At 48.1% G+C, this 25021-nt stretch overlaps 1 protein-coding gene across 1 annotated transcript; it reads right to left on the bottom strand.

Annotated features, from left to right (window-relative positions):
• Positions 1-292: 292 nt before the first annotated feature.
• Positions 293-25021, bottom strand: LOC141174613 (uncharacterized). The gene is made up of 8 exons (XM_073659549.1): positions 24517-25021; positions 22063-22201; positions 20831-20967; positions 17487-17625; positions 16840-16949; positions 14324-14356; positions 1994-2072; positions 293-1708 (listed from the first exon to the last, which is right to left on the bottom strand). Exons 1-8 carry the CDS (start codon positions 24590-24592, stop codon positions 1471-1473), a joined length of 951 nt encoding a protein of 316 aa, XP_073515650.1. The 5' UTR covers positions 24593-25021; the 3' UTR covers positions 293-1470.

Genomic DNA, 25021 nt, shown 5'->3' with positions numbered 1-25021 from the left:
GACCCCTTTTGTAATCCTGTTTATTACAGTGTATTTCTAATATTATATTGATATGTTTCTATCACCAGGTTGGTCCAAAATTTCCCTTCTGTGCTTCATTGACCGATTTCATCCTTTCTATACAAAATCAATGCAATCCAATCAATGACTAATTCCAGGCTCATAATAAAAATGTAAAAAAAAAATCCAAAAAAAGGTATAAAATGCACCAAACACTATAAATCCTATAAAAATATTTTTTTATTAGCACATAATAATTAAAATAGACAACGGGACTTTAAATTGGGTTTACAGTTATCAATACCCTCCTCCACTCATGCAGGCAGATAACCAAATATTTAAAGGGACAGTAATGTAAGCTTATCTACATGGATACAGTGATAACAAGGACAATGGATCTAATTGGAGCAAAATGAATTCCCTCTATTATGACTACTACCCCTATTATTAATAATTATTATTTATCATTGATTTGTACATGTGAAATGTGTAGGTAGACAAAGTGCCCTTGTATTACCTATTCATGCTCTGAATATACTGCCACTATCCAGGATTAGGGGTCCGTTGCAGCTATAAATTTTGCACGCCATTCACATTAAGCAATTTTTTTTTTCAGTAATTTTTTTAAAAAAATTGACACATAATTTGCAAATTATAAAAAATGGAAAATACAAACTGAATGGCGCTGACTATTTTATAAAACTTTTATTGCAGCAGTAGAAATAGTGACACCTACAGGCCATTTTATGTACAACACATTAAAAACATAATAATTTACATCCTGTCCTGTTACCGTTTAATCGTTCTGTTTTCACTGGATTATGCAAGTAAAATATATTGCAAAGGAGGCAACGAATGAAGCAACATGTCAAAGCGGTGACATCGCTTAAAGGGGTTTCACAACATCATAAATGGTTAAAATTGCCAAGAGCTTGTAAAACAAGGAACTTTGCGATTCACAGTCTCAAAAATTGAGGAAGTTTTAACTTTATGGTTTACTGTTTAGGTTACCAGTCACTGTGTCTATGAGTAGTGGCCGATTTCCTAAGCAAGGAGCACAGCACTTATAAGCTCTTTCCAATAGAGCTTGTAAGCGCTGCTCTGAAGCTGGATCCGGCCAGCGTCACTGCCCCTGTGCTCCACAAATATAGCAACATCAGAGAGCTCACAGTTAGGGGCAGTGGCGCCACCATGTTGCTGATCTGAACTGTCAATCATCAGGGTTTCTATGTCTTATTGGGGTATAAAGACATCATAGAAGGGGGCTCCTAGGAGCCATAAAGGAGAGACGCCCTCTACAAGCAGCTCCGGAACCCTTTGGATATCCATTTATCTGTTGCAAGGGATAAATCGGCCCCCATTGATGGCGCTGGGATTCGCATTTTGACGCCCCCTTTAAATAGGATTTTTAATTAAAGGCCTTGAATGAATCCAGGTCCCGACTCTTCCCCATCTTCCCATATGTCGCCCTCACTCTTCCCCGATGGTGTCAAACCCCATGTTACTGTAGTGGGTCTTATAGAAGCTCATATCCGGTTGGATCACCGGGAGACGCTTGGCCGGGTTGACCATGTTGTCATAAACGACGTCCTTGTTTGCGTGACTAATTCGTCGGTAAACGCTGGTGGTGTTCCACGTGGGTACAGGGGCTTGTGTGGGCTCCGGTGCGTGAGTTTTCTTCTCTCCCATGCAGCATATACATTTATTCCTGGGGAATAAAAATATATATGTTATGGTCAGGACGACCAGAAAGATGAGAAACAGTGCCATCCTTGTGCACAGGTTATATCTGGTAATGCAGATTAGCTCTTCTCATGTGATTGCAATACCAGGCAAAACCTATCGATAGTGGTGGCGCTCTTTCTGGAAAAAAAACAAAACAACTCCAACACTTAATAAAGGAGCATTTTCTAATCTAGTCCACTCTATTAACCTAAGCAAGGAGTAGCTCCGACCACCGGACAGAGCCGTATGGGTTTTTCCTGCTACTCACCCTCTCATGAAGGCAGCTGTTAGAAGTAATACCACAAATATGAAGGCAATGATGCACCCGATGGCGATTTTCTTCCAGGCTGTAAATAAAAAGAAACAGAAAGGTGAGAAGGAGCCATCAATTACACGGAAATTCAGAATTCTGCAGGTTTCCGGTTCCCAGGGAGCAATGCATTGTGGGAAACCTGAGGACAGGGCTCTGTTCACATTGTAGTGGACCCTTCCATTGGAGATATATGAAGGGAGTACTTTCTTCAATGAAAGTGTATAACCTGTGCCACTTTATAGGCATATAATGCCATATGTTGCCCATAGGCTCCTGTTGTACACAGGGGCAACCTGTCAATAATGTTATAATGGGGGTGGAAATACGAAAGAGTGATGAACTGGTCACTGTTCAACAATTAAAACAATATCTACTGTATATCGTCCCCATCCGTTGTTTCATTGCAGAGAAATCAGTACTTTCATCCATATTGGGGTCCCTCAGGGGTCAGTCCTTGGCCCTCTTCTTTTCTCTTCTCTTCTCTCTCTACACAGCCCCAATTGGACAGACCATCAGCAAATTCAGCTTTCAGTACCATCTTTATGTTGATGACACACAACTATACACCTCATCCCCTGACCTCACCCCCGCTGTACTACAGAACACCAGTGACTGTCTGGCCGTAGTTTCCAACTTCATGTCTGTTCTCTTTCTGAGAATCAACCTGTCCAAAACTGAACGTCTTCTGCTCCCGCCGTCTACTCACCTCCGCCAGCAGGAGCACTGTCTGGGCGTTGTGTTTGACACCAATCTTTTCTTCACCATCCATATACAATCTCTTGCCCGCTCTTGTCGCTTGCACCTGAAGAACATCTCTAAAATCTGCCCCTTTCTCCCATTGGAAACAACAAAACCCCTCACTGATCCACTCCCGCCTTGACTACTGTAACTCTCTATTAATTGGCCTCCCCCTCACTCGACTTTCCCTCCTCCAGTCCATCCTTAATGCTGCATCCAGGGTCATCTATCTGGCTAATCGTTATTCAGACTCCTCCGCTCTATGCCAGTCATTGCACCGGCTGCCCATGAATTATAGGATCCAATTTAAATTGCTTGTTCCCACCCACAAAGCTCTGCACAGTGCGGCGCCCCCCTACATCTCTTCCCTCATTTCTGTTTATCGGCCTACCTGTTCTCTACGCTCCGCAAGCGACTTTCGACTAACATCCGCACTAATCCGTACCTCCCACTCCCGGCTCCAAGACTTCTCCCGAGTTGCACCTATTCTTTGGAATGCTCTACCCCAAGAAATTAGGACGAACCACAACTTACACAGTTTTAGACGCTCCCTAAAAGCACACCTGTTTAGGGCGGCCTATCACGTTCCCTAATCAAAGTCCTTTTTACGTATAGCCCATTCATTATTTCTCCATACATAAGTCTCCACCAAACTCCATCGCACCCAAAAGCACTACAGATACTGGCTGGTGATTGTAAATAAGCCCTTGTACTTTGTGTCACCCCCACCTAATTGTAGATTGTAAGCTCTTACGAGCAGGGTCGTCATTATTTTTGCTTTAATTATTGTATTATCTTTCACTATGTTACTTATGACTGTTGTATATGAACCTCTGAATTGTAAAGCGCTGCAGAATATGTTGGCACTACATAAATAAAGATTAGTATTATATGTAAATGAGACTGCAAGTGCACCTGACGATGATAATGCACTTGCAGTCCACGACTCCTCTTCAGTCCTCCCTGCCCAGCGTCGCCCCCGTCTACTCGATTGACAGGGGTTGTAAATGACATTATTTACAAACAACAGCCTCTGTCTCTGCAGCCAATCGAACAACTGCAGTGAATCTGTGGACTGCAAGTGCACATGAAACGTCCAGTACACTTGCAGTCAAATTTACATATGGATAAAAGTAAGGATTTCTCTGTAATAGAACAACAGATCGGGACGATATAGGTGTCATTTTAATTGTCGAAAAGTGACCAATACATTGCTACCTTTCGTTGATCCTTTAAAACGCTGCCGACAGGTTCTCTTTTATTAAAAAAAATAACTTTTACCGCCACATGCACTCAGTTGCGTTCCACGGGTATATTCAGTGTCTACAGAAGATTTAGAGGCTCATACGCTGAATAGACACAGCAAATGCAGCCGGAACGTAGCCTAGAAACCCAGATGTTACATGTCTATCACTCGTCAGCAGTGTTTCCCACAGAATTTCAAAATATTTTATTGATACAAATAGAGAAAAAAAACATAAAATAGATCAAAATCGGTACAAAAACACTAAAGTAGGATAATACATTGAAGCTGATGTACATGGCTGAATTACGGCGCGAGGCATTTGTCATAGATTTAGTGCCAGTCCTATATACTGTATACGGCTCAAGCCTATAGCCATGTACTTGTTGTAATATTTAAAGTGGAATAATATAACATATACACTGCTCAAAAAAATAAAGGGAGCACTCAGATAACACATCCTAGATCTGAATGAATGAATGAAATATTCTCATTGAATACTTTGCTCTGTACAAAGTTGAATGTGCTGACAACAAAATCACACAAAAATCACCAATGGAAATCACATTTATTAACCAATGGAGGCCTGGATTTGAAGTCACCCCCAAAATTAAAGTGGAAAAACACACTACAGGCTGATCCAACTTTGATGTAATGTCCTGTAAGGCAGCGCTAGTCATCATGCTGGGGGACACTCGCTGCCTCGGGTCAATTAAAGCACACCAGCCACGTTTTACAGTATTTCACAATCCAGCAGTTTTTAACACTTCATAACTGCTTATCACACAGTCCATCTCAGTGGCTCACCGGCATGTTTACACACATAACATCCAAGTGCCTTTCAAGTGGCAGACAGGCCCACTTGGCTCCAGTTACAGCGTTCAGCAAAGTCACTTATATCAATGTCCATATAACGCAGCGCTTTTATCTTTGCCGGGTCGTAGCTGCTTCAGTCAGCTTTGTTCTGCCACAGCTGTGGCTCTAAGGCTTACCAAACGTGGTCTCCAGCCCTTTTGCCCTCCAAGGCTACTGGCATCTCTTACACACAAGGATCCAGCCTCTGCCTTTCAGGACTCTTGCCTTCCAAGCCTCTTGCCCTCCAAGGCTACTGGCATCTCTTACACACAAGGATCCAGCCTCTGCCTTTCAGGCTTCACCAGGCTTCACCAGGCCTCTCTAGGCCTCACTAAGCCTCTCCAGGCTAACGGTGTCCCACACACGGGAACAGGCCTCACGCCTTTCACACCCTGTCTCAAATCTACCAGGGTTTATATATCCTCCAGTGCACACACAGGACCTGTGCTGATGTCACAGTCATGAGATCAGACCTTCTGTGTGCAGAGGACCTGTGCGATGTCACAGTCATGTGACCAGTCACCTGGGGGGAAGGTATGTAGAACGAGCTAAAAAGCTTGTAACAGAACTTCAACATGACGTTTCAAGGATGGAGCGAGACTGCCATCTACTGGCCAGAGACAGTCAAGCGGAACCAAAACACACAAAGGAAGTTGCAGGCAGGGGAGATTCAGAGGCTGGACCCGATCAGGTGACTTCCAGGAAGGAGTTCAGAGAGATAAGAGGCCAGCGCGCCAAACCTGAGGGGTCTTTGGCGCCAAGCAGCAGAGAGGAGCAGACGTGCTCCCTGCGTCCTGAGAAACCCCGTGTGACAGGCCAAATCCAGAGGCCTGAGAGGTGCTCCAGCCGGGCACCGGTAAAAGAGCTCCGGATCCCTCACAGTTGTGACTCGAGTGCTGTGCCTGCTGAGGATACTAGGAACCTGATCGCTGTGCTGAGTGAGTTCGCGGAACCCGACGTCGGCCGCCGACAGACGAGGCCTGGACCCCCCTATCCAAGGCTCGAGAGACTGCCCCCAACAGCCAAGCAGAGAGGAGCTGCATACGTGAGCAGGGCCGTCACTTCCACTGCTCACCCACGGTACCGGGGACAATTGGGTTTAAGTACTCAGGTTGGGAGGGGGACGGTTGGGCTAAAGTAGCACAACGTGATTTAATTGAATTCATCCGGAAAGAGACTCACGGCCTAGCGGGAATAACCGGTGACCCCCGCTAGGGCCAAATTCACGGTTAAAGAACTTGTGTGGTGCTTCTCATGCTTGAGGGCATCACCTTACTTTAAGAGACTGCGCCTTATTTTAAGAGACTGCGCCTTACTTTAAGAGACTGCGCCTTACTTTAAGAGACTGCGCCTTACTTTAAGAGACTGCGCCTTATTTTAAGAGACTGCGCCTTATTTTGAGAAATTTCGTATTTTTCTGATATTTCAAACCACTGTTCATTACCCTTGTTGCTAATCCCTTGTTTCAGTATACCTGTTGTATAAAACTGTTTACAAACATTTCTGACTGTCCTCGCCTTGTGTCTCTGTGCGTTGCATTCCGGCACCTGCATTACATTTGGCCTAGTCGGCAGGATGCAACATTCAGACGCAGAGATGGCGGATCAGTCTATGGCTGGGTCCGGCCGGAGCCATATACCCCTGGGGGCTATGCTCAGCCATCTTCCCAAGTTTACAGGGGATGGCATGTCACTTTGGGACTGGGCAGAAAGACTGAGAAGTATGCTACGTATGTATCCCCTTGACCCTCTAGCCCAGGCGGAGTTGACCCTCCTAACCCTTGATGGAGAGGCCCGACAGACTGTGATGTACCGCCCACCTGGGGACCGTGACACCGTGGATAAAGTGATAAAAATTCTAGAGGACATGCACGGTGACACTACAGATTTGGGACACTTGCGCTTACGGTTGTTTCAGCGAGTCCAAGAGGAAAATGAGACAGTAAATCAGTATGTTAATGCATTACAGGAAGTGACGGCCCATATCACTAAGAAAACTCGAGATGGGAACCGAGGACTGGGACCATTGGATGAGGTGTTGCGTGACCAACTGATTGCTGGCTTGAAAGACCCTTCCCTGAGGCAGATCCTGAAGGAGCGGCTGCGACTGAGCCCTGATCTGGGCTTCCTGGAGGTAGGGGCTGAAGCTAGAGTCCTGGAGAGAGAAGTTCCTGTTCTCAAAGCCACAGTTAGAAGTCATGAGGCAATTGCTCCTGGATTCACCAACCAAGAGCCTGATTGGGTACGGGAAATACGTCAGGAAATTCGAGACATTCGGGGTGAGCTGAATTCTATTAGGAAGACTCCTACTGCCCCCTTGCCGACGGACCGTACTGCTCAACGCGGACGGAGACCAGAACGAGAAAGACGTTCCTATCCGGCCCCAGCACGACATGTACCCGACCTATCGGCAGAACGAGGACCGGAGTGCTGGACCTGCGGAGGTAGGGGGCATATCTCCAAAGACTGTCCCAACCGAGAAAGGAGGAGGAGGGGACAGCCGTTAAACTAAAATGCCCCACGGTTGTGGAGCATACCGTGGGGTCTCGAGCTTCAGAGAGTAGAAGAGGGAGCTCTGAAGACATTGTCTCCGAGAGGCCCATTATCTGGGCTGAATTCAATGGGCAGCGGATCCGTTGTTTGATGGACACCGGGTCTCAAGTGACCACTATGCCTGAGACGTACTTCCAAAGTCAATTTCCTGAAGTCGCTCGTTCCTGCCGGGAACCCACTGTCAAACTGGTGGCGGCTAATCAACCTATCCCAGTAGCGGGAGTAGTATGGATGTCTGTGCGGGCATGTGGAAAGGACCTCGGTCGAAAAGGGATTGTACTGACCACCGGGCCCGGAGGCGATGGGCCCATTGTAACCCTGGGCATGAATGTGCTGAAAGAAGTCGGACAGTTCCTGGCTGAGGGCTGTAGCAAAAACAACTGGACCCGCGCCACTCGAGACCCAGCTAACAAGAGAGTGTTCCAGCACCTCGTGCGGGTCAGTCAGATTCAAAAGTTGCCCACTACCTCCCAGTACCTTGGTAAGGTATCGATACCGCCCGAAGCCACAATAACACTGCCGGTGGGACAGACTGTACTCACTTTGCCGGTGCTGGCACATGTGTCCTTAGAGGGCGTGGACATTCAAGTTGAACCAATGGAGGGAGAAGAAGCGCCCTCTGGACTCCTGATTGCTCGAACTCTGGCCACCGTGCGGCACGGTCGAGTACCCGTGCGCTGCATCAATTTAAGTGGCACCAGTTTACAGTTGTTGCCCCGACAAGAGGTGGCGCGAGTGTGCGTAATGCCGGAGGCCCTTACTAGAGCTGACGCTATAGGGCTGGCACCTGTGGAAGGAAAACCATGGACCCTAGAGGTGTCCCTCAATAGCCAGGAACATGGAAGAGAACCGTTGGCTGGACGCCACCTCCTGGAAGAAATGGAAGCTAACCTGACTGAGTTTTCTGCTGGACAAGTGAGGCAGATCGAACAACTTCTACAGCGATATCAGGGAGTGTTTGCACAGCATGAAGATGATTTCGGGTGCACTCGGGACATTCAGCACGAAATACCCACCGGAAATACTGCTCCCATCCGAGAGAGATATCGGCAGATCCCGCCTCAAATGTACCAGGAGGTGAAAGAGCTATTGGCCCACATGTTGCAGAACGGTGTGATCCGTGAAAGCCAGAGCCCCTGGGCGGCTCCGATCGTGCTGGTCCGAAAGAAGGACGGTACCCTGAGATTCTGCGTAGACTATCGGAAGCTGAATGCCTGTACAGTACGGGACTCCTATCCACTCCCCCGAATCGAAGAGTCTCTATCTGCACTAGGGAGCGCCAAATTCTTCTCCTCCCTCGACCTGGCCAGTGGCTATTGGCAGGTCCCAGTAGCTGAGAAGGATCGTCCGAAGACAGCTTTTGTTCTCCCTATGGGCCTGTTTGAGTTCAATCGAATGCCGTTCGGACTAACAAATGCGCCAGGAACCTTCCAACGGCTGATGGAGAGATGCTTGGGGGACCTCAACTTTGAAGCCACTTTAATATATCTGGACGATATAATTATCTATTCCGCAACGTTTGAGGATCATCTCCGCCGATTGGAACAAGTGTTAGAACGGCTACAAAGGCACGGCCTGAAAATTAAGCCTCGTAAGTGTCGTCTCTTCAAACGAGAAATTGAATATCTGGGGCACACTGTGTCCAGTGCAGGGGTGCACCCCACTGCGGAGAAAGTAGCTGCCGTGCAGAAGTGGCCCACGCCCGCCAATCTAAGGGAACTAAGGGCATTCCTGGGGCTCACTGGATACTACCGCAGATTCATTAAAGACTTCGCTAAGATTGCGAACCCGCTCAATGAATTGCTGAGAGGAACAGCCGGGGGAGCCAAGCGGCAGCCCATTCAGTGGGGCCCACGACAAGAAGAGGCATTCCGAGCATTGAAAATGGCGCTAACAGATGCCCCGATTCTGGCCTACGCTGACTTTTCGCAGCCGTTCATGTTGTACACTGATGGAAGCTTGCATGGGCTGGGAGCAGTGCTGGCTCAAGTACAAGGAGGGAAAGAGCGAGTGATCGCGTATGCCAGCAGGTCACTCCGAGATACGGAGAAGAATCCGGACAACTACAGTTCGTTTAAGCTGGAGCTACTAGCACTGGTGTGGGCCATGACCGAGAAGTTTGCTGAGTACCTGTCAGGGTCAGAAGTGCAAGTGCGGACAGATAACAACCCTTTGGCCCACTTGGAGAACGCCAAACTGGGCGCGTTAGAACAGCGGTGGGTCGCAAGGATGTCCAAATTCCAGTATAAAATCGCCTATCGGTCCAAGGCCCTGAACACACATGCAGATGCCCTGTCCCGGGTCACTCAGGCGGGGCCGAAGAAGGACAGAGATGAGGAGCTCGAAGGCGACGAGATCCCGGATTTCAGCCAGTTCGCCGCTGCTGTGGTCGACGCCCAAGAGACCAGAGGGGAGCCGAGGCCCACTCAGATTCTGGGACGTTCAAGAGACGAATGGATACATCTGCAGCAATCCGACCCGGAGCTAGCAAAGTTGAGAGAATGGGTCGCCCTTAATCAGAGACCCGACCAGGAAACCAGAGCCGCTTCACTTCCAACTACCCTACAAATCCTAGGCCAGTGGGAGAGGCTCCTCCTGAAGGATGGCTTGCTATGCCGAAGAATCCAGCTGCCTCGAGAGTTTGATGTTACCTGGCAAGTGGTAGTTCCAGGAGCACTAGTAACACAGCTAGCCCAAGAAGCTCATAGAAGAGGTGCTCACTTCGGAGTAGAAAAGACCTTCCGGTGGTTGCAACGGCTGGTGTATTGGCCTCAACTGCGACAAGAAGTCGAGGGGGTCTGCCGAACATGTCGCCAGTGTGAGTTGAACAAGCCCCCGGAGCAAAGAGCTCCCATTCAGACCATCCGAACTTCTGCCCCCTTGGAAGTCTTGATGATTGACTACTTGATGGTAGGAACTTCATACAACGGTTATGGACACTGTTTAGTCATGACTGATCACTTCACCAAGTTTGCAGTAGTGACGCCCACTAAAGATCAGACGGCAGAAGCCGCAGCCAAGGCCATCTGTCAAGATTTCATCCGGATTTATGGGTGCCCGAAGCGAATACATTCTGACCAGGGGGCCTGCTTCCAAGGACGAGTGATGGATGAGCTATACCGCATCTATGGGATCGACCGTTCCCGGACAACGCCCTACCACCCGCAAGGGAACGGGGCTTGCGAGCGCTTTAACCGAACCCTATTGCAAATGTTGCGAACACTGGAAGCGGACAAAAAGATGAAGTGGCCCGAATTCGTGTCCGAGCTGGTGTGGGTGTATAATAATCGAGTTCATGCAACCACCGGCTACACCCCCTACATGTTGCTGTTTGGAAGAAGTGGCCGAGAAATCACCGAACTGGAGCTAGACTCAGAAGACCCCGGTCCGGGCAGTAGCCCAAGTACCTGGATTCGAGAACACCAGCGTCGACTCCATACCGTGAGAAGACTGGTTGCTCAGAAGTTTCAGGAAGTAGAGCATGCAGTTCGGCCCCCGACCACAGGTGGATCGCTTCAGCCAGGAGACCGAGTGCTGGTGAGGGCTAAACGATTTGGGAGTAAGCTGGACCATCGTTGGGAGGCAATACCATATCGGGTGGTGAAGAAGGTTCACCCAGACAACCCCGTCTACGAGGTTAGGCCCGAAGGGGATGACACTGCGACATCCAGGGTGTTGCACCGTAATATGTTGCGACCTTGCTCCTCTGAAGCAGAAGTCTGTAACAGGGCTGGGCCCTCAGACGTGTTGGCTGAAGTGCCACATACAGGAACCTTGGGGGATGAAGAAGGGTGGGCCACAATGCAGTTGGGCCCGTCAGAACCGTTGGTGCCACTCCCGAGTGGAAGTCAGAATGAGTCAGGAAATGATTTGCAATCCCCAGTAGTTGATTCCTCGGATCTCCCGGAGTCTCCTCCGCAAGAAGAGCCCCGCAGAACTGAGCGGGCTAATGCCGGAATTCCTCCTAACCGGTATGCTCAGGAAGAGTTTATCTGGTCTCGAATCCAACAGAAAACGCAGGAGTGTGCCCAACTCCTGTCTGAGCTTGCACTGCCTGGAAGGAGACATCAATTCTGCGAGGAGTCCACTCGCCCGAGGACTGGCGAGCAAAAAGGAGGGAGGAATGTAGAACGAGCTAAAAAGCTTGTAACAGAACTTCAACATGACGTTTCAAGGATGGAGCGAGACTGCCATCTACTGGCCAGAGACAGTCAAGCGGAACCAAAACACACAAAGGAAGTTGCAGGCAGGGGAGATTCAGAGGCTGGACCCGATCAGGTGACTTCCAGGAAGGAGTTCAGAGAGATAAGAGGCCAGCGCGCCAAACCTGAGGGGTCTTTGGCGCCAAGCAGCAGAGAGGAGCAGACGTGCTCCCTGCGTCCTGAGAAACCCCGTGTGACAGGCCAAATCCAGAGGCCTGAGAGGTGCTCCAGCCGGGCACCGGTAAAAGAGCTCCGGATCCCTCACAGTTGTGACTCGAGTGCTGTGCCTGCTGAGGATACTAGGAACCTGATCGCTGTGCTGAGTGAGTTCGCGGAACCCGACGTCGGCCACCGACAGACGAGGCCTGGACCCCCCTATCCAAGGCTCGAGAGACTGCCCCCAACAGCCAAGCAGAGAGGAGCTGCATACGTGAGCAGGGCCGTCACTTCCACTGCTCACCCACGGTACCGGGGACAATTGGGTTTAAGTACTCAGGTTGGGAGGGGGACGGTTGGGGCTAAAGTAGCACAACGTGATTTAATTGAATTCATCCGGAAAGAGACTCACGGCCTAGCGGGAATAACCGGTGACCCCCGCTAGGGCCAAATTCACGGTTAAAGAACTTGTGTGGTGCTTCTCATGCTTGAGGGCATCACCTTACTTTAAGAGACTGCGCCTTATTTTAAGAGACTGCACCTTACTTTAAGAGACTGCGCCTTACTTTAAGAGACTGCGCCTTATTTTAAGAGACTGCGCCTTATTTTGAGAAATTTCGTATTTTTCTGATATTTCAAACCACTGTTCATTACCCTTGTTGCTAATCCCTTGTTTCAGTATACCTGTTGTATAAAACTGTTTACAAACATTTCTGACTGTCCTCGCCTTGTGTCTCTGTGCGTTGCATTCCGGCACCTGCATTACAGGTACATGGTCAGCCAAAACACACCCTGGACCATTACAGTAATGCCGCAAGCCACTGCATTACAGTCCTAAAAACAAGTCAGACTGAGGCAGCAAGACTACCTCTGGCGAGCACATGGAGGGCTGTGCGGTCCTCCAAAGAAATGCCACAGAACACCAGGATTGGCAAAGCCGCCACTGGCGCCCTGTGCTCTTCACAGATGAAAGCAGGTTCACACTGAGCACATGTGACAGACGTGACAGAGTCTGGAGACGCCGTGGAGAGCGATCTGCTGCCTGCAACATCCTTCAGCATGACCGGTTTGGCAGTGGGTCAGTAATGGTGTGGGGTGGCATTTCTTTGGGGGGCCGCACAGCCCTTCATGTGCTCGCCAGAGGTAGCCTGACTGCCATTAGGTACCGAGATGAGATCCTCAGACCCCTTGTGAGACCACATGCTGGTGCGGTTGGCCCTGGGCTCCTCCTAATGCAGGACAATGCCAGACCTCATGTGGCTGGAGTGTGTCAGCAGTTCCTGCAAGATGAAGGCATTGAAGCTATGGACTGGCCCGCCCTTTCCCCAGACCTGAATCCCATTGAGCACATCTGGGACATCATGTCTCGCTCCATCCACCAACGTCACATTGCACCACAGACTGTCCAGGAGTTGGCGGATGCTTTAGTCCAGGTCTGGGAGGAGATCCCACAGGGGACCATCCGCAACCTCATCAGGAGCATGCCCAGGCGTTGTAGGGAGGTCATACAGGCACGTGGAGGCCACACACAATACTCAGCCTCATCAGGAGCATGCCCAGGCGTTGTAGGGAGGTCATACAGGCACGTGGAGGCCACACACAATACTCAGCCTCATCAGGAGCATGCCCAGGCGTTGTAGGGAGGTCATACAGGCACGTGGAGGCCACACACAATACTCAGCCTCATCAGGAGCATGCCCAGGCGTTGTAGAGAGGTCATACAGGCACGTGGAGGCCACACACAATACTCAGCCTCATCAGGAGCATGCCCAGGCGTTGTAGGGAGGTCATACAGGCACGTGGAGGCCACACACAATACTCAGCCTCATCAGGAGCATGCCCAGGCGTTGTAGAGAGGTCATACAGGCACGTGGAGGCCACACACAATACTCAGCCTCATCAGGAGCATGCCCAGGCGTTGTAGGGAGGTCATACAGGCACGTGTAGGCCACACACAATACTCAGCCTCATCAGGAGCATGCCCAGGCGTTGTAGGGAGGTCATACAGGCACGTGGAGGCCACACACAATACTCAGCCTCATCAGGAGCATGCCCAGGCGTTGTAGGGAGGTCATACAGGCACGTGTAGGCCACACACAATACTCAGCCTCATCAGGAGCATGCCAAGGCGTTGTAGGGAGGTCATACAGGCACGTGGAGGCCACACACAATACTCAGCCTCATCAGGAGCATGCCCAGGCGTTGTAGGGAGGTCATACAGGCACGTGGAGGCCACACACAATACTCAGCCTCATTTTGACTTGTTTTAAGGACATTACATCAAAGTTGGATCAGCCTGTAGTGTGTTTTTCCACTTTAATTTTGGGGGTGACTCCAAATCCAGGCCTCCATTGGTTAATAAATGTGATTTCCATTGATGATTTTTATGTGATTTTGTTGTCAGCACATTCAGCTTTGTACAGAGCAAAGTATTCAATGAGAATATTTCATTCATTCAGATCTAGGATGTGTTATCTGAGTGCTCCCTGTATTTTTTTGGGCAGTCTATAATCGCATAAAAATAATAACAGGAACTTACTTCGATTATCTTTTGTTATGAGGACATCAGATACTGTAAGAGAACAAAATACATTACATGTCGTTCCTTGCATAGAGCACATGACATCTTTACAATACGGTTTCCTCATAAGCAGCACAAACATACTAAGGCCATGTTCACATGATGCGTTCACGGTTTTACCATAATTTTCTGAAATTGATGCAAAAACTATGAATTTTTATCACGATTTTGCAAAATTGCATAAAAAAGTCTTATTCACATGATTTTTTTTTTTTTTTTATAAGATTTCTTTGACTGCATTCACACGTTGTGATCTAAAATCTCATTCACACATTTCATTTTTTTTCCCTTGCTGCTGTTTTTTTTTTGTTGTTTTTTTTTTTACCTTTGGTGCATTTTCTGCTTTTACAAATCTGCAGTTTATCAATTCTTTCATCATTTTTACTAAAGTTTTTCTCCATTGAGATCAAAGTGGGATAGTGCAAAAAAAAAAAAATGGATCAAAATGCATCTGCGGTTTTCTTGCCACATGCAAAAAATAAATATCCTATGTGTGAACAGGGCAAAAACAATCCATTTTTTTTTTTTTCCAAAATTTGAGATAAAAATAGTGAACCAAAAAAAAAATGCATCATGTGAACATACACCTAAAGGGTATAAATTAGCCCTAGATTGAGGGATCAGTATTACAGACCCATACCATTGCCTAAGCATGAGGTCAGGGGCTAAATACACATACATCATTTTTGGGGAGGGTCCAAAAGAGTTTAGAAAATCTATTTTCATATATTGTGAATGGTGGACCCTGTGTTATCTACTGTATATAGAGGTGTTATCATTCATTGTACAGAAGGAGGAGGTGAGCTGTGATATCTCCTATTGTGAATGGTGAATCCTGAGTTATCTACTGTATATAGAGGTGTTATCAGTCATTGCACAGGAGGAGGAGGTGAGCTGTAACATCACCTATTGTGAATGTGAATCCCGTGTTATCTACTGTATATAGAGGTGTTATCAGTCATTGTACAGAAGGAGGAGGTGAGCTGTGATATCTCCTATTGTGAATGGTGAATCCTGTGTTATCTACTGTATATAGAGGTGTTATCAGTCATTGTACAGGTGGAGGTGAGCTGTGATATCACCTATTGTGAATGGTGGATCCTGTGTTATCTACTGTATATAGAGGTGTTATCAGTCATTGTACAGGAGGAGGTGGTGAGCTGTGACCTCACCTATTGTGAATGGTGGATCCTGTGCTATCTACTGTATATAGAGGTGTTATCAGTCATTGTACAGGAGGAGGAGGTGAGCTGTGACATCACCTATTGTGAATGGTGGATCCTGTGTTATCTACTGTATATAGAGGTGTTATCAGTCATTGTACAGAAGGAGGAGGTGAGCTGTGACCTCACCTATTGTGAATGGTGGATCCTGTGCTATCTACTGTATATAGAGGTGTTATCAGTCATTGTACAGGAGGAGGGGGTGAGCTGTGACATCACCTATTGTGAATGGTGGATCCTGTGTTAACTACTGTATATAGAGGTGTTATCAGTCATTGTACAGGAGGAGGTGAGCTGTGACATCACCTACTGTGAATGGTGGATCCTGTGTTATCTACTGTATATAGAGGTGTTATCAGTCACTGTACAGGAGAAGGAGGAGGTGAGCTGTGACATCACCTATTGTGAACGGTGGATCCTGTGTTATCTACTGTATATAGAGGTGTTATCAGTCATTGTACAGGAGGGGGAGGAAGTGAGCTGTGACATCACCTATTGTGAATGTTGAATCCTGTGTTATCTACTGTATATAGAGGTGTTATCAGTCACTGTACAGGAGAAGGAGGAGGTGAGCTGTGACATCACCTATTGTGAATGGTGGATCCTGTGTTATCTACTGTATATAAAGGTGTTATCAGTCATTGTACAGGAGGAGGAGGTGAGCTGTGACATCACCTATTGTGAATGGTGGATCCTGTGATATCTACTGTATATAGAGGTGTTATCAGTCATTGTGCAGGAGGAGGAGGTGAGCTGTGACATCATCTATTTTGAATGGTGGATCCTGTGTTATCTACTGTATATAGAGGTGTTATCAGTCATTGTACAGGAGGAGGAGGTGAGCTGTGAGATCACCTATTGCGAATGGTGGATCCTGTGATATCTACTGTAGATAGGAGGTGTTATCAGGCATTGTACAGGAGGAGGAGGAGGTGAGCTGTGACATCATCTATTGTGAATGGTGGATCCTGTGTTATCTACTGTATATAGAGGTGTTATCAGTCATTGTACAGGAGGAGGAGGTGAGCTGTGACATCACCTATTGTGAATGGTGGATCCTGTGATATCTACTGTAGATAGGAGGTGTTATCAGGCATTGTACAGGAGGAGTAGGAGGTGAGCTGTGACATCACCTATTGTGACTGGTGGATCCTGTGTTATCTATATATACTATAGGTATTATCAGGTCATTTCCTGATGATACATACTTTTATTCTTGTACTTATAGTACATTGATTGGTGAATACTTACAGGCCGGATTATAGCAGAAGGCTGAAGCGTAATTTAACGTCTCATCACAGGAATTCTGTTCAAAACTCCCGCCGCTCACCTTCCCCACTCCCCAGTTATACCAGGCAAGACTAATGGAAGCAAAAGCACCGACACGGTCACACATCGTATATCGCACAGTGTTACTATATAACACATATAACATTGTGCAGGGGTAGAGAAACATGGCAGCTTTCTAAAAAAAAAAACCCACAGTGCTACAGCCGTCCACAGGTTGTGTGCAGCATTCACTACAATAGAGACAGCCTGCAATACCGGATACAACCTGTGGACAGAGGTGGTGCTATTTCTGGACGAGAGCAGCCATGTTTTTTGCTAATGTTACTTTTGAAAAGAATAATTGAAAAGTTTGGACAGGAGCAAAAGTTTATTGCATTTTTAGGATAAATCAATGTTTTATTCAGACACTTGGAGACAAGATACGACAGTTTGTTGAAAACAAGAAGTCCGGCCATACCGATTGTCAGGTTCACGGCTGTGACTTCTTACTATACATCTATCTGAGATATATGCTGAGGGTCTCGGTAGTACTGGCAGTCGTGAACCAGGAGGATCAGGATGAACAGCACAGAATACCTCCCATTCGCACACAATGGATCACATCTTACCGACTGTCTGTTATGAGGCTTTTTTTCTGCTCTATCTCCTCCTTGGTGGCTATGGCGAGTCCGCTGCCTGTGCAGGTCTTGCTGGCGTTTTCATAGGACGGGACAAGACTGGTAGGTATAGGAAGTATCTGAATCGTCCCTGAATGTATGGAAAGACCACATTTCATCATTAAGTCATACATGAACTGGTCTGCTGTGCTCAAACTGATCCACTGCCCTCAAACTGGTCTACTGTACTCAAATTAATCTGCTGCGCTGAAACTGACCCGCTGAGCACTAACTGGTCCGCTGCGCTCAAACTGGTCCGCTGCGCTCAAACTGGTCTGCTGTACTCAAATTAATCTGCTGCGCTCAAACTGACCCGCTGAGCACAAACTGGCCTGCTGAGCTCAAACTGGCCCGCTGAGCTCAAACTGGCCGGCTGCGCTCAAACTGGCCCGCTGAGCTCAAACTGACCGGCTGCGCTCAAACTGGCCCACTGAGCTCAAACTGGCCGGCTGCGCTCAAACTGGCCGGCTGCGCTCAAACTGGCCCGCTGAGCTCAAACTGGCCCGCTGAGCTCAAACTGACCGGCTGAGCTCAAACTGGCCCGCTGTGCTCAAACTGGCCCGCTGCGCTCAAACTGGCCAGCTGAGCTCAAACTGGCGGGCTGAGCTCAAACTGGCCGGCTGCGCTCAAACTGACCGGCTGAGCTCAAACTGGCCCGCTGTGCTCAAACTGGCCCGCTGAGCTCAAACTGGCCGGCTGAGCTCAAACTGGCCGGCTGCGCTCAAACTGCCCGGCTGTGCTCAAACTGCCCGGCTGAGCTCAAACTGGCCGGCTGCGCTCAAACTGCCCGGCTGTGCTCAAACTGCCCGGCTGAGCTCAAACTGGCTTGCTGTGCTCAAACTGGCCCGCTGTGCTCAAACTGGCCCGCTGTGCTCAAACTGGTCCGCTGCGCTCAAATTGGCCTGCTGAGCTCAAACTGGCCTGCTGAGCTCAAATTGGCCTGCTGAGCTCAAACTGGTGGGCTGAGCTCAAACTGGCCTGCTGAGCTCAAACTGGTGGGCTGAGCTCAAACTGGCCTGCTGAGCTCAAACTGGCCTGCTGAGCTCAAACTGATCTGTTGAGCTCAAACTGGCCGGCTGCGGTCAAACTGGCCTGCTGTCCTCAAACTGGCCGACTGTCCTCAAACTGGCCTTCTGTCCTCAAACTGGCCTTCTGTCCTCAAACTGGCCAGCTGTCCTCAAACTGGCCGGCTGTCCTCAAACTGGTGGGCTGAGTTCAAACTGGCCTGCTGTCTGCAAACTGGCCTGCTGTCTGCAAACTGGTCGGCTGCGCTCAAACTGGACCGCTGAGCTCAAACTGGCCGGCTGCGCTCAAACTGGCCGGCTGCGCTCAAACTGGCCGGCTGAGCTCAAACTGGCCCACTGAGCTCAAACTGGCTCACTGTGCTCAAACTGGCCCGCTGTGCTCAAACTGGCCCGCTGTGCTCAAACTGGTCTGCTGAGCTCAAACTGGCCTGCTGAGTTCAAACTGGCCTGCTGAGTTCAAACTGGCCTGCTGTCGTCAAACTGATCTGTTGAGCTCAAACTGGCCGACTGCGCTCAGACTGGCCTGCTGTCCTCAAACTGGCCTTCTGTCCTCAAACTGGCCGGCTGTCCTCAAACTGGTGGGCTGAGTTCAAACTGGCCTGCTGTCTGCAAACTGGTCGGCTGCGCTCAAACTGGCCTGCTGAGCTCAAACTGATCTGTTGAGCTCAAACTGGCCGGCTGCGCTCAAACTGGCCTGCTGTCCTCAAACTGGCCGACTGTCCTCAAACTGGCCTTCTGTCCTCAAACTGGCCTTCTGTCCTCAAACTGGCCGGCTGTCCTCAAACTGGCCGGCTGTCCTCAAACTGGTGGGCTGAGTTCAAACTGGCCTGCTGTCTGCAAACTGGCCTGCTGTCTGCAAACTGGTCGGCTGCGCTCAAACTGGCCCGCTGAGCTCAAACTGGCCGGCTGCGCTCAAACTGGCCGGCTGAGCTCAAACTGGCCCACTGAGCTCAAACTGGCTCACTGTGCTCAAACTGGCCCGCTGTGCTCAAACTGGCCTGCTGTGCTCAAACTGGTCTGCTGAGCTCAAACTGGCCTCCAGAGCTCAAACTGGCCTGCTGAGCTCAAATTGGCCTGCTGAGCTCAAACTGGTGGGCTGAGTTCAAACTGGCCTGTTGTCCTCAAACTGGTCGGCTGAGCTCAAACTGGCCTGCTGAGCTCAAACTGGCCTGCTGTAGTCAAACTGATCTGCTGAGCTCAAACTGGCCGGCTGCGCTCAAACTGGCCTGCTGTCCTCAAACTGGCCTTCTGTCCTCAAACTGGCCGGCTGTCCTCAAACTGGCCGGCTGTCCTCAAACTTGTGGGCTGAGGTCAAACTGGCCTGCTGTCTGCAAACTGGTCGGCTGCGCTCAAACTGGCCGGCTGCGCTCAAACTGGTGAACTGGTCTGCGTCCTACGGGTCCTGATACATAGGTGTAAAGTGTTGTCTACTATATGGGCTCCACTATGGATCCCACCCAATCCAGGGGCATCACTAGAAAGTGACCAAGCTAAAGAATTTAATACCCCCTGTGCCCTGACACCTGTCACTAGGGTTGAACAAATCTTTAAAAATGTGGTTCTGATTTGATTTGTGATCCATTTTTATTTTTATTTTTTTGCAGAAAGTGCCCATATAGGACATCTCTCCGGACCCCATAACATAATAAAGCCAGGGATGGGGATAAATTATGAGACTGGAAAATCCAAAGTAAAGGTCAGAGGACCGGGGAGTGGATCTACGCAGCAGCAGGACAGGTGAGGAGCGGACCTGGGACAGGTGAGTATAATTCTTTTTGGGGGCTTTTCTTCCAGCTGGCTGCCATTTTTCTAGATTTGTGCAAATCAAAAAAAATTGCATTTCGCTCTTCTCTACCGGTCACTTAAAATTCTATCCCCGAATCAGTAATACGGCGCAGCAAAGTTCAGCGGTTAGACGTCAAACGCTGCGTCTCCACAAAATTCACTACTTCATCCATGGTGTATTTGGACCTGTTCGCTCTCCTGACATGCCTTGTTTTTATCATGAAATAATGTGTCCCTCTGTTATTCCTCCTGGAAATGCATGAGTAAATTGACAATAGGGCGTGTCCCTGCACTCTTTGATACTGTCAGCATTGATTGGGCAGTGTCCGGCGATATATTGAGAAATAACAGGAGTGTTACAACCCAACTAGTCATACTTTTCCAAAAGGAACAATAGAGGAACTTTTTTTTTTCTACCTGACATGCCCAGAAAGCTGACGGGTGAGAAGATAATAGTTTTTCAGATTTCTCCGTGGACGGACTCACCTGAGATGCTATTGACACAGAATGTGGACCTAACGTTCGGACAGTCTCTGATCAAAATACCAACATTATAATCGGCACACGCTTGAAATGGCGTCAGACGGAGCATGGCAACCCTCTTCTCCTCTATCCAGCCCCATCTGGTTAAAAAAAAATAGTTAAATATCTGTTTTACTATATATCCCCCCCCCAAAAAAAACACAAAACCTCCCACCTCTCATTGTTGCAAACGATAGGGACTTAGTGATCTTCCATCCCTAATAATAGACTTACTCTTTAATGCAAAAAGTCCCCTAAAAATCTATATATAAAATTTAAAAAAGAAAAAAAGATTTTGTGTATTCAGCTCCCATCTCCTTGGTAACAGACTACAAACTAACTTTATGTAGTCTGATGATGATCATCTGATAGGTTACGGCCTCACTATCCGTATTTTTTTCTCAGGAGTTGGTGATAAATGCAGAATTGGTGACTTGTTTCTATTATACATTTTCCCTGATTGTTCCTCACTTGGTTTTGGCTCCCACACCTGAGAAAAATAGGCGTTGGTTTTGGCTCCCACACCCTGTCTCCACTAACGTCCATATATTCGTTCTCCACAAATCGTCGCACAGGAACCTACCCCTGTATTTCCCTAGCGCTTGGCCCTGGCTAGGGAAGGGGGGGATGAGCACTAGTCAGTCCCCACTAAACACTAAAGACAGCAAGGTAGACAAACAAGGGGGAAAATAGCTTAGCTTGAATCGACTTCAGAGAGATAACACACACGTCCTCTTTGTTCCAGAGAGGAAGTAAGCAGACTGCACTTGCTCCAAGCTTTCACAAGGAAACATGTGAATATCACCGGCACCTCCCTATTGCAGACAAAGTATTTAAGCACCCAGGCCAGGCTGTCAATCAGCAACAGGGAGGTAGCCACTGGGTCCTAGAGTGAGACAGATCTAAGAAGGTGTCTGTAATGCCATATGTAGAGATCTCCTGCAACCAACTGCAGGGCGACTGTCTGTCACCTCTGACACACCCGTGACACATAATTTATGGAGGTCCGATAAAATTCCCCAGAATTATTTTTTATGGAATAAACAAGTATTTACTAATACAGATATCTCAGGAAAAGTGGTAAGTTCACTGCTGACATTTCTAGATACCAGTGGTGTATGGGGCGGCACAAATCCGACACACAGCCATGGTTATAAACATATTATGGGGTACCCCATATTGTCGGCCATACTTACGTGCAGAACTCATAGCCCTTTGCAAACGCAACAGTGATATCTTGCAGGGTCGCCAGTCTGCTGTAGTGCGCGGCACAGGCCACTTTGGCTCCATCGTAATTTACTGAGATATTGTTTGGCATGAACACTCCAGAAATTACTGGTAGGAAGAAAAAAAATGATTTCCATAGTTGGTTCATTAATAGATGTTAATTGTGTTCAATTTTCCTGCAGTGCCCCTACAGGAGAAACAAAGCATTACAAGTCCCCATTGAAATCAATGGACTCCCTGTGCAATACATGGACGAAACAGAAAGGAAGGTTCATGAGCACTTGTAAGATTTATTACATTGATGGAGAGATGCTTAAATGCATATGTTAGCGTAGCGCCACACTTGGCTGTGTTTGGTATTGCAGTCACTTGAACTGAACTGATCTACAGGGAATTTAAAAATAAAGTAAAAAATGTATAAATGTGTAAAAATGTATTTAAAATATATAAACAAACGTAAATCACTTCCCTTTTCCCAGTTCAAAATTAAAGCTATTTGATATCACCGCGTCCGTAAAAGTCTGGTCTAAAAAAACATACAATTAACTAAGCTGAATGGTAAATGCTATAAAGAGAACAAAAGACATAGAAAAATTGACAAATTTCCATCATTTGTTACGCTCGGTTTGGCTCAGCATACATGTATTCTCTATGGGAAGTCAGAAGTTTTCTGCTCACAGTCTCCTCCGGCAGCAGCTTATTTTCTCTGAACACGAAAGGATTGGGCATGTTAAAATCCAGCAGCCTGATCATCTGCCATCTGGGGCAAAAAAACTTAAGACACCCCTCCCATACATGTTTGGCTGGTTTAAGACACCAGTGAGTCTTTGATCCTGACTGCTTAGTAGTTTGGGGCCTTTTTGTCCCAGGACGGAGGTCTGTGATGACCAATTTTGGCGTTTTCTAGAAAGTCTCCATTGCTTTAGGCACAAGTATATAATGCAAGGTTATTAGACAGGCATATAATAGATAGGATAGACCGAGACAGGAGGTAATAAGTGTATAAAACACAGGAGCACGCCTTTACAAAGTTACCCTTTAAGGGCTTGTAGCTTGCTGATCCTGAGTGGGGTTGCAGTATTATTAGTGGGGCAGAGAAGGCAGGGTTTTTGTAAATTGCAAAAATATAAGCAAATGCCCTTGGGCTCTAATGGAAAATTTATAACAGGGGCCGCACCCGCCATGTGCCTTACAACACTGTATTTTTTTTAAGTGCTAGTAGAGGGGCTTTTGAGTCCCCTCTGGTTTAATTGTTACCTCTGCACCAGGGGCGGACATATCATTAGTGCAACCTGTGTGGTCGCACAGGGGCCCAAAAGGTAAGGGGACCCATTCCCATCTCCAAAGCAGTTCAAATTGTGCATTATGATGGGCTATTAGGCTGCAAAGGGCCCATATTCTGTTCGTGCCCAGGGGCCCTCTCCTGACTGTGTCCACCAGTGCTCTGCACCCAAGCTAGTAGAGGGACATTTGGGTCTCCTCTGGTTTAATTGTTACCTCTGCACCCAAGCTAATAGAGGGGCTTTTGGGTCCCCTCTGGTTTAATTGTTACCTCTGCACCCAAGCTAGTAGAGGGACTTTTGGGTCCCCTCTGGTTTGTTACCTCTGCACCCAAGCTGGTAGAGGGACTTTTGGGTTCCCTCTGGTTTAATTGTTACCTCTGCACCCAAGCTAGTAGAAGGACTTTTGGGTCCCCTCTGGTTTAATTGTTACCTCTGCACCCAAGCTAGTAGAGGGACTTTTGGGTCCTCTCTGGTTTAATTGTTGCCTCTGCACCCAAGCTAATAGAGGGGCTTTTGGGTCCCCTCTGGTTTAATTGTTACCTCTGCACCCAAGCTAGTAGAGGGACTTTTGGGTCTCCTCTGGTTTGTTACCTCTGCACCCAAGCTGGTAGAGGGACTTTTGGGTTCCCTCTGGTTTAATTGTTACCTCTGCAACCAAGCTAGTAGAAGGACTTTTGGGTCCCCTCTGGTTTAATTGTTACCTCTGCACCCAAGCTAGTAGAGGGACTTTTGGGTCATCTCTGGTTTAATTGTTACCTCTGCACCCAAGCTAGTAGAGGGACTTTTGGGTCCCTCTGGTTTGTTATCTCTGCACCCAAGCTAGTAGAGGAGCTTTTGGGTCCCCTCTGCTTTAATTGTTATCTCTGCACCCAAGCTAGTAGAAGGGCTTTTGGGTCCCCTCTGGTTTGTTACCTCTGCACCCAAGATAATAGAAGGGCTTTTGGGTCCCCTCTGGTTTAATTGTTACCTCTGCACCCAAGATAATAGAGGGGCTTTTGGGACCCCTCTTGCTTGATTGTTACCTCTGCACCCAACATAGCATAGTCCCTCGGTTACAGACACAGTTGCCTAAATAGGGTAGAAGACAGCAGGAATGTTCAAGACAGAGGGCTACGGACAAGACATGGGCAATCGGCTCACCTTGTATGGGGTCTGCAGCAGATGAGATTCCGATGACGGAGATGAGAAGGCAGAGGTGTAAGGTTTGGTGAATCATGTTGACAGTCTCCACTCCTCGTCCCGGAGATCTGCTGTCTGGAGGGATCGTGCTTCTTCTGACACTACACGGAGGATCTGGAGCCAAATCTTGTCTGACACAAACCGGCCCACATCCCCAGGGCTGAATACAGGGCTGTGACGTGAGAACGCACCTGCAGCTGTGTCATCAGCGTCATTCTGTACCTGATAAGTCACCAAGTGGGATTTGTGACTGCAGCTATCTAAGATAATATCACTGGATTATACCCTACACCCTTACACAGCAGCTGGACCCTGAGATCAGTTTAAAGGGGTTGTTTCGTTTAGAAAACCCCCTTAAATACACCCTAGTCTGGCCCTCGCTTCTCAGACCTCATCCATTGGATGGAGTAATTACAAAGAGCGTCTCTCACCCTGGAGGAGACAACCTGTCCTATACTACAGACAA

The sequence above is a fragment of the Phyllobates terribilis genome, unplaced genomic scaffold (assembly GCF_046119375.1).
Source record: "Phyllobates terribilis strain yellow unplaced genomic scaffold, ASM4611937v1 Scaffold_13__5_contigs__length_258822181, whole genome shotgun sequence".
Taxonomy (NCBI): domain Eukaryota; kingdom Metazoa; phylum Chordata; class Amphibia; order Anura; family Dendrobatidae; genus Phyllobates; species Phyllobates terribilis.
This window is presented reverse-complemented; position numbering and strand designations above follow the sequence as displayed.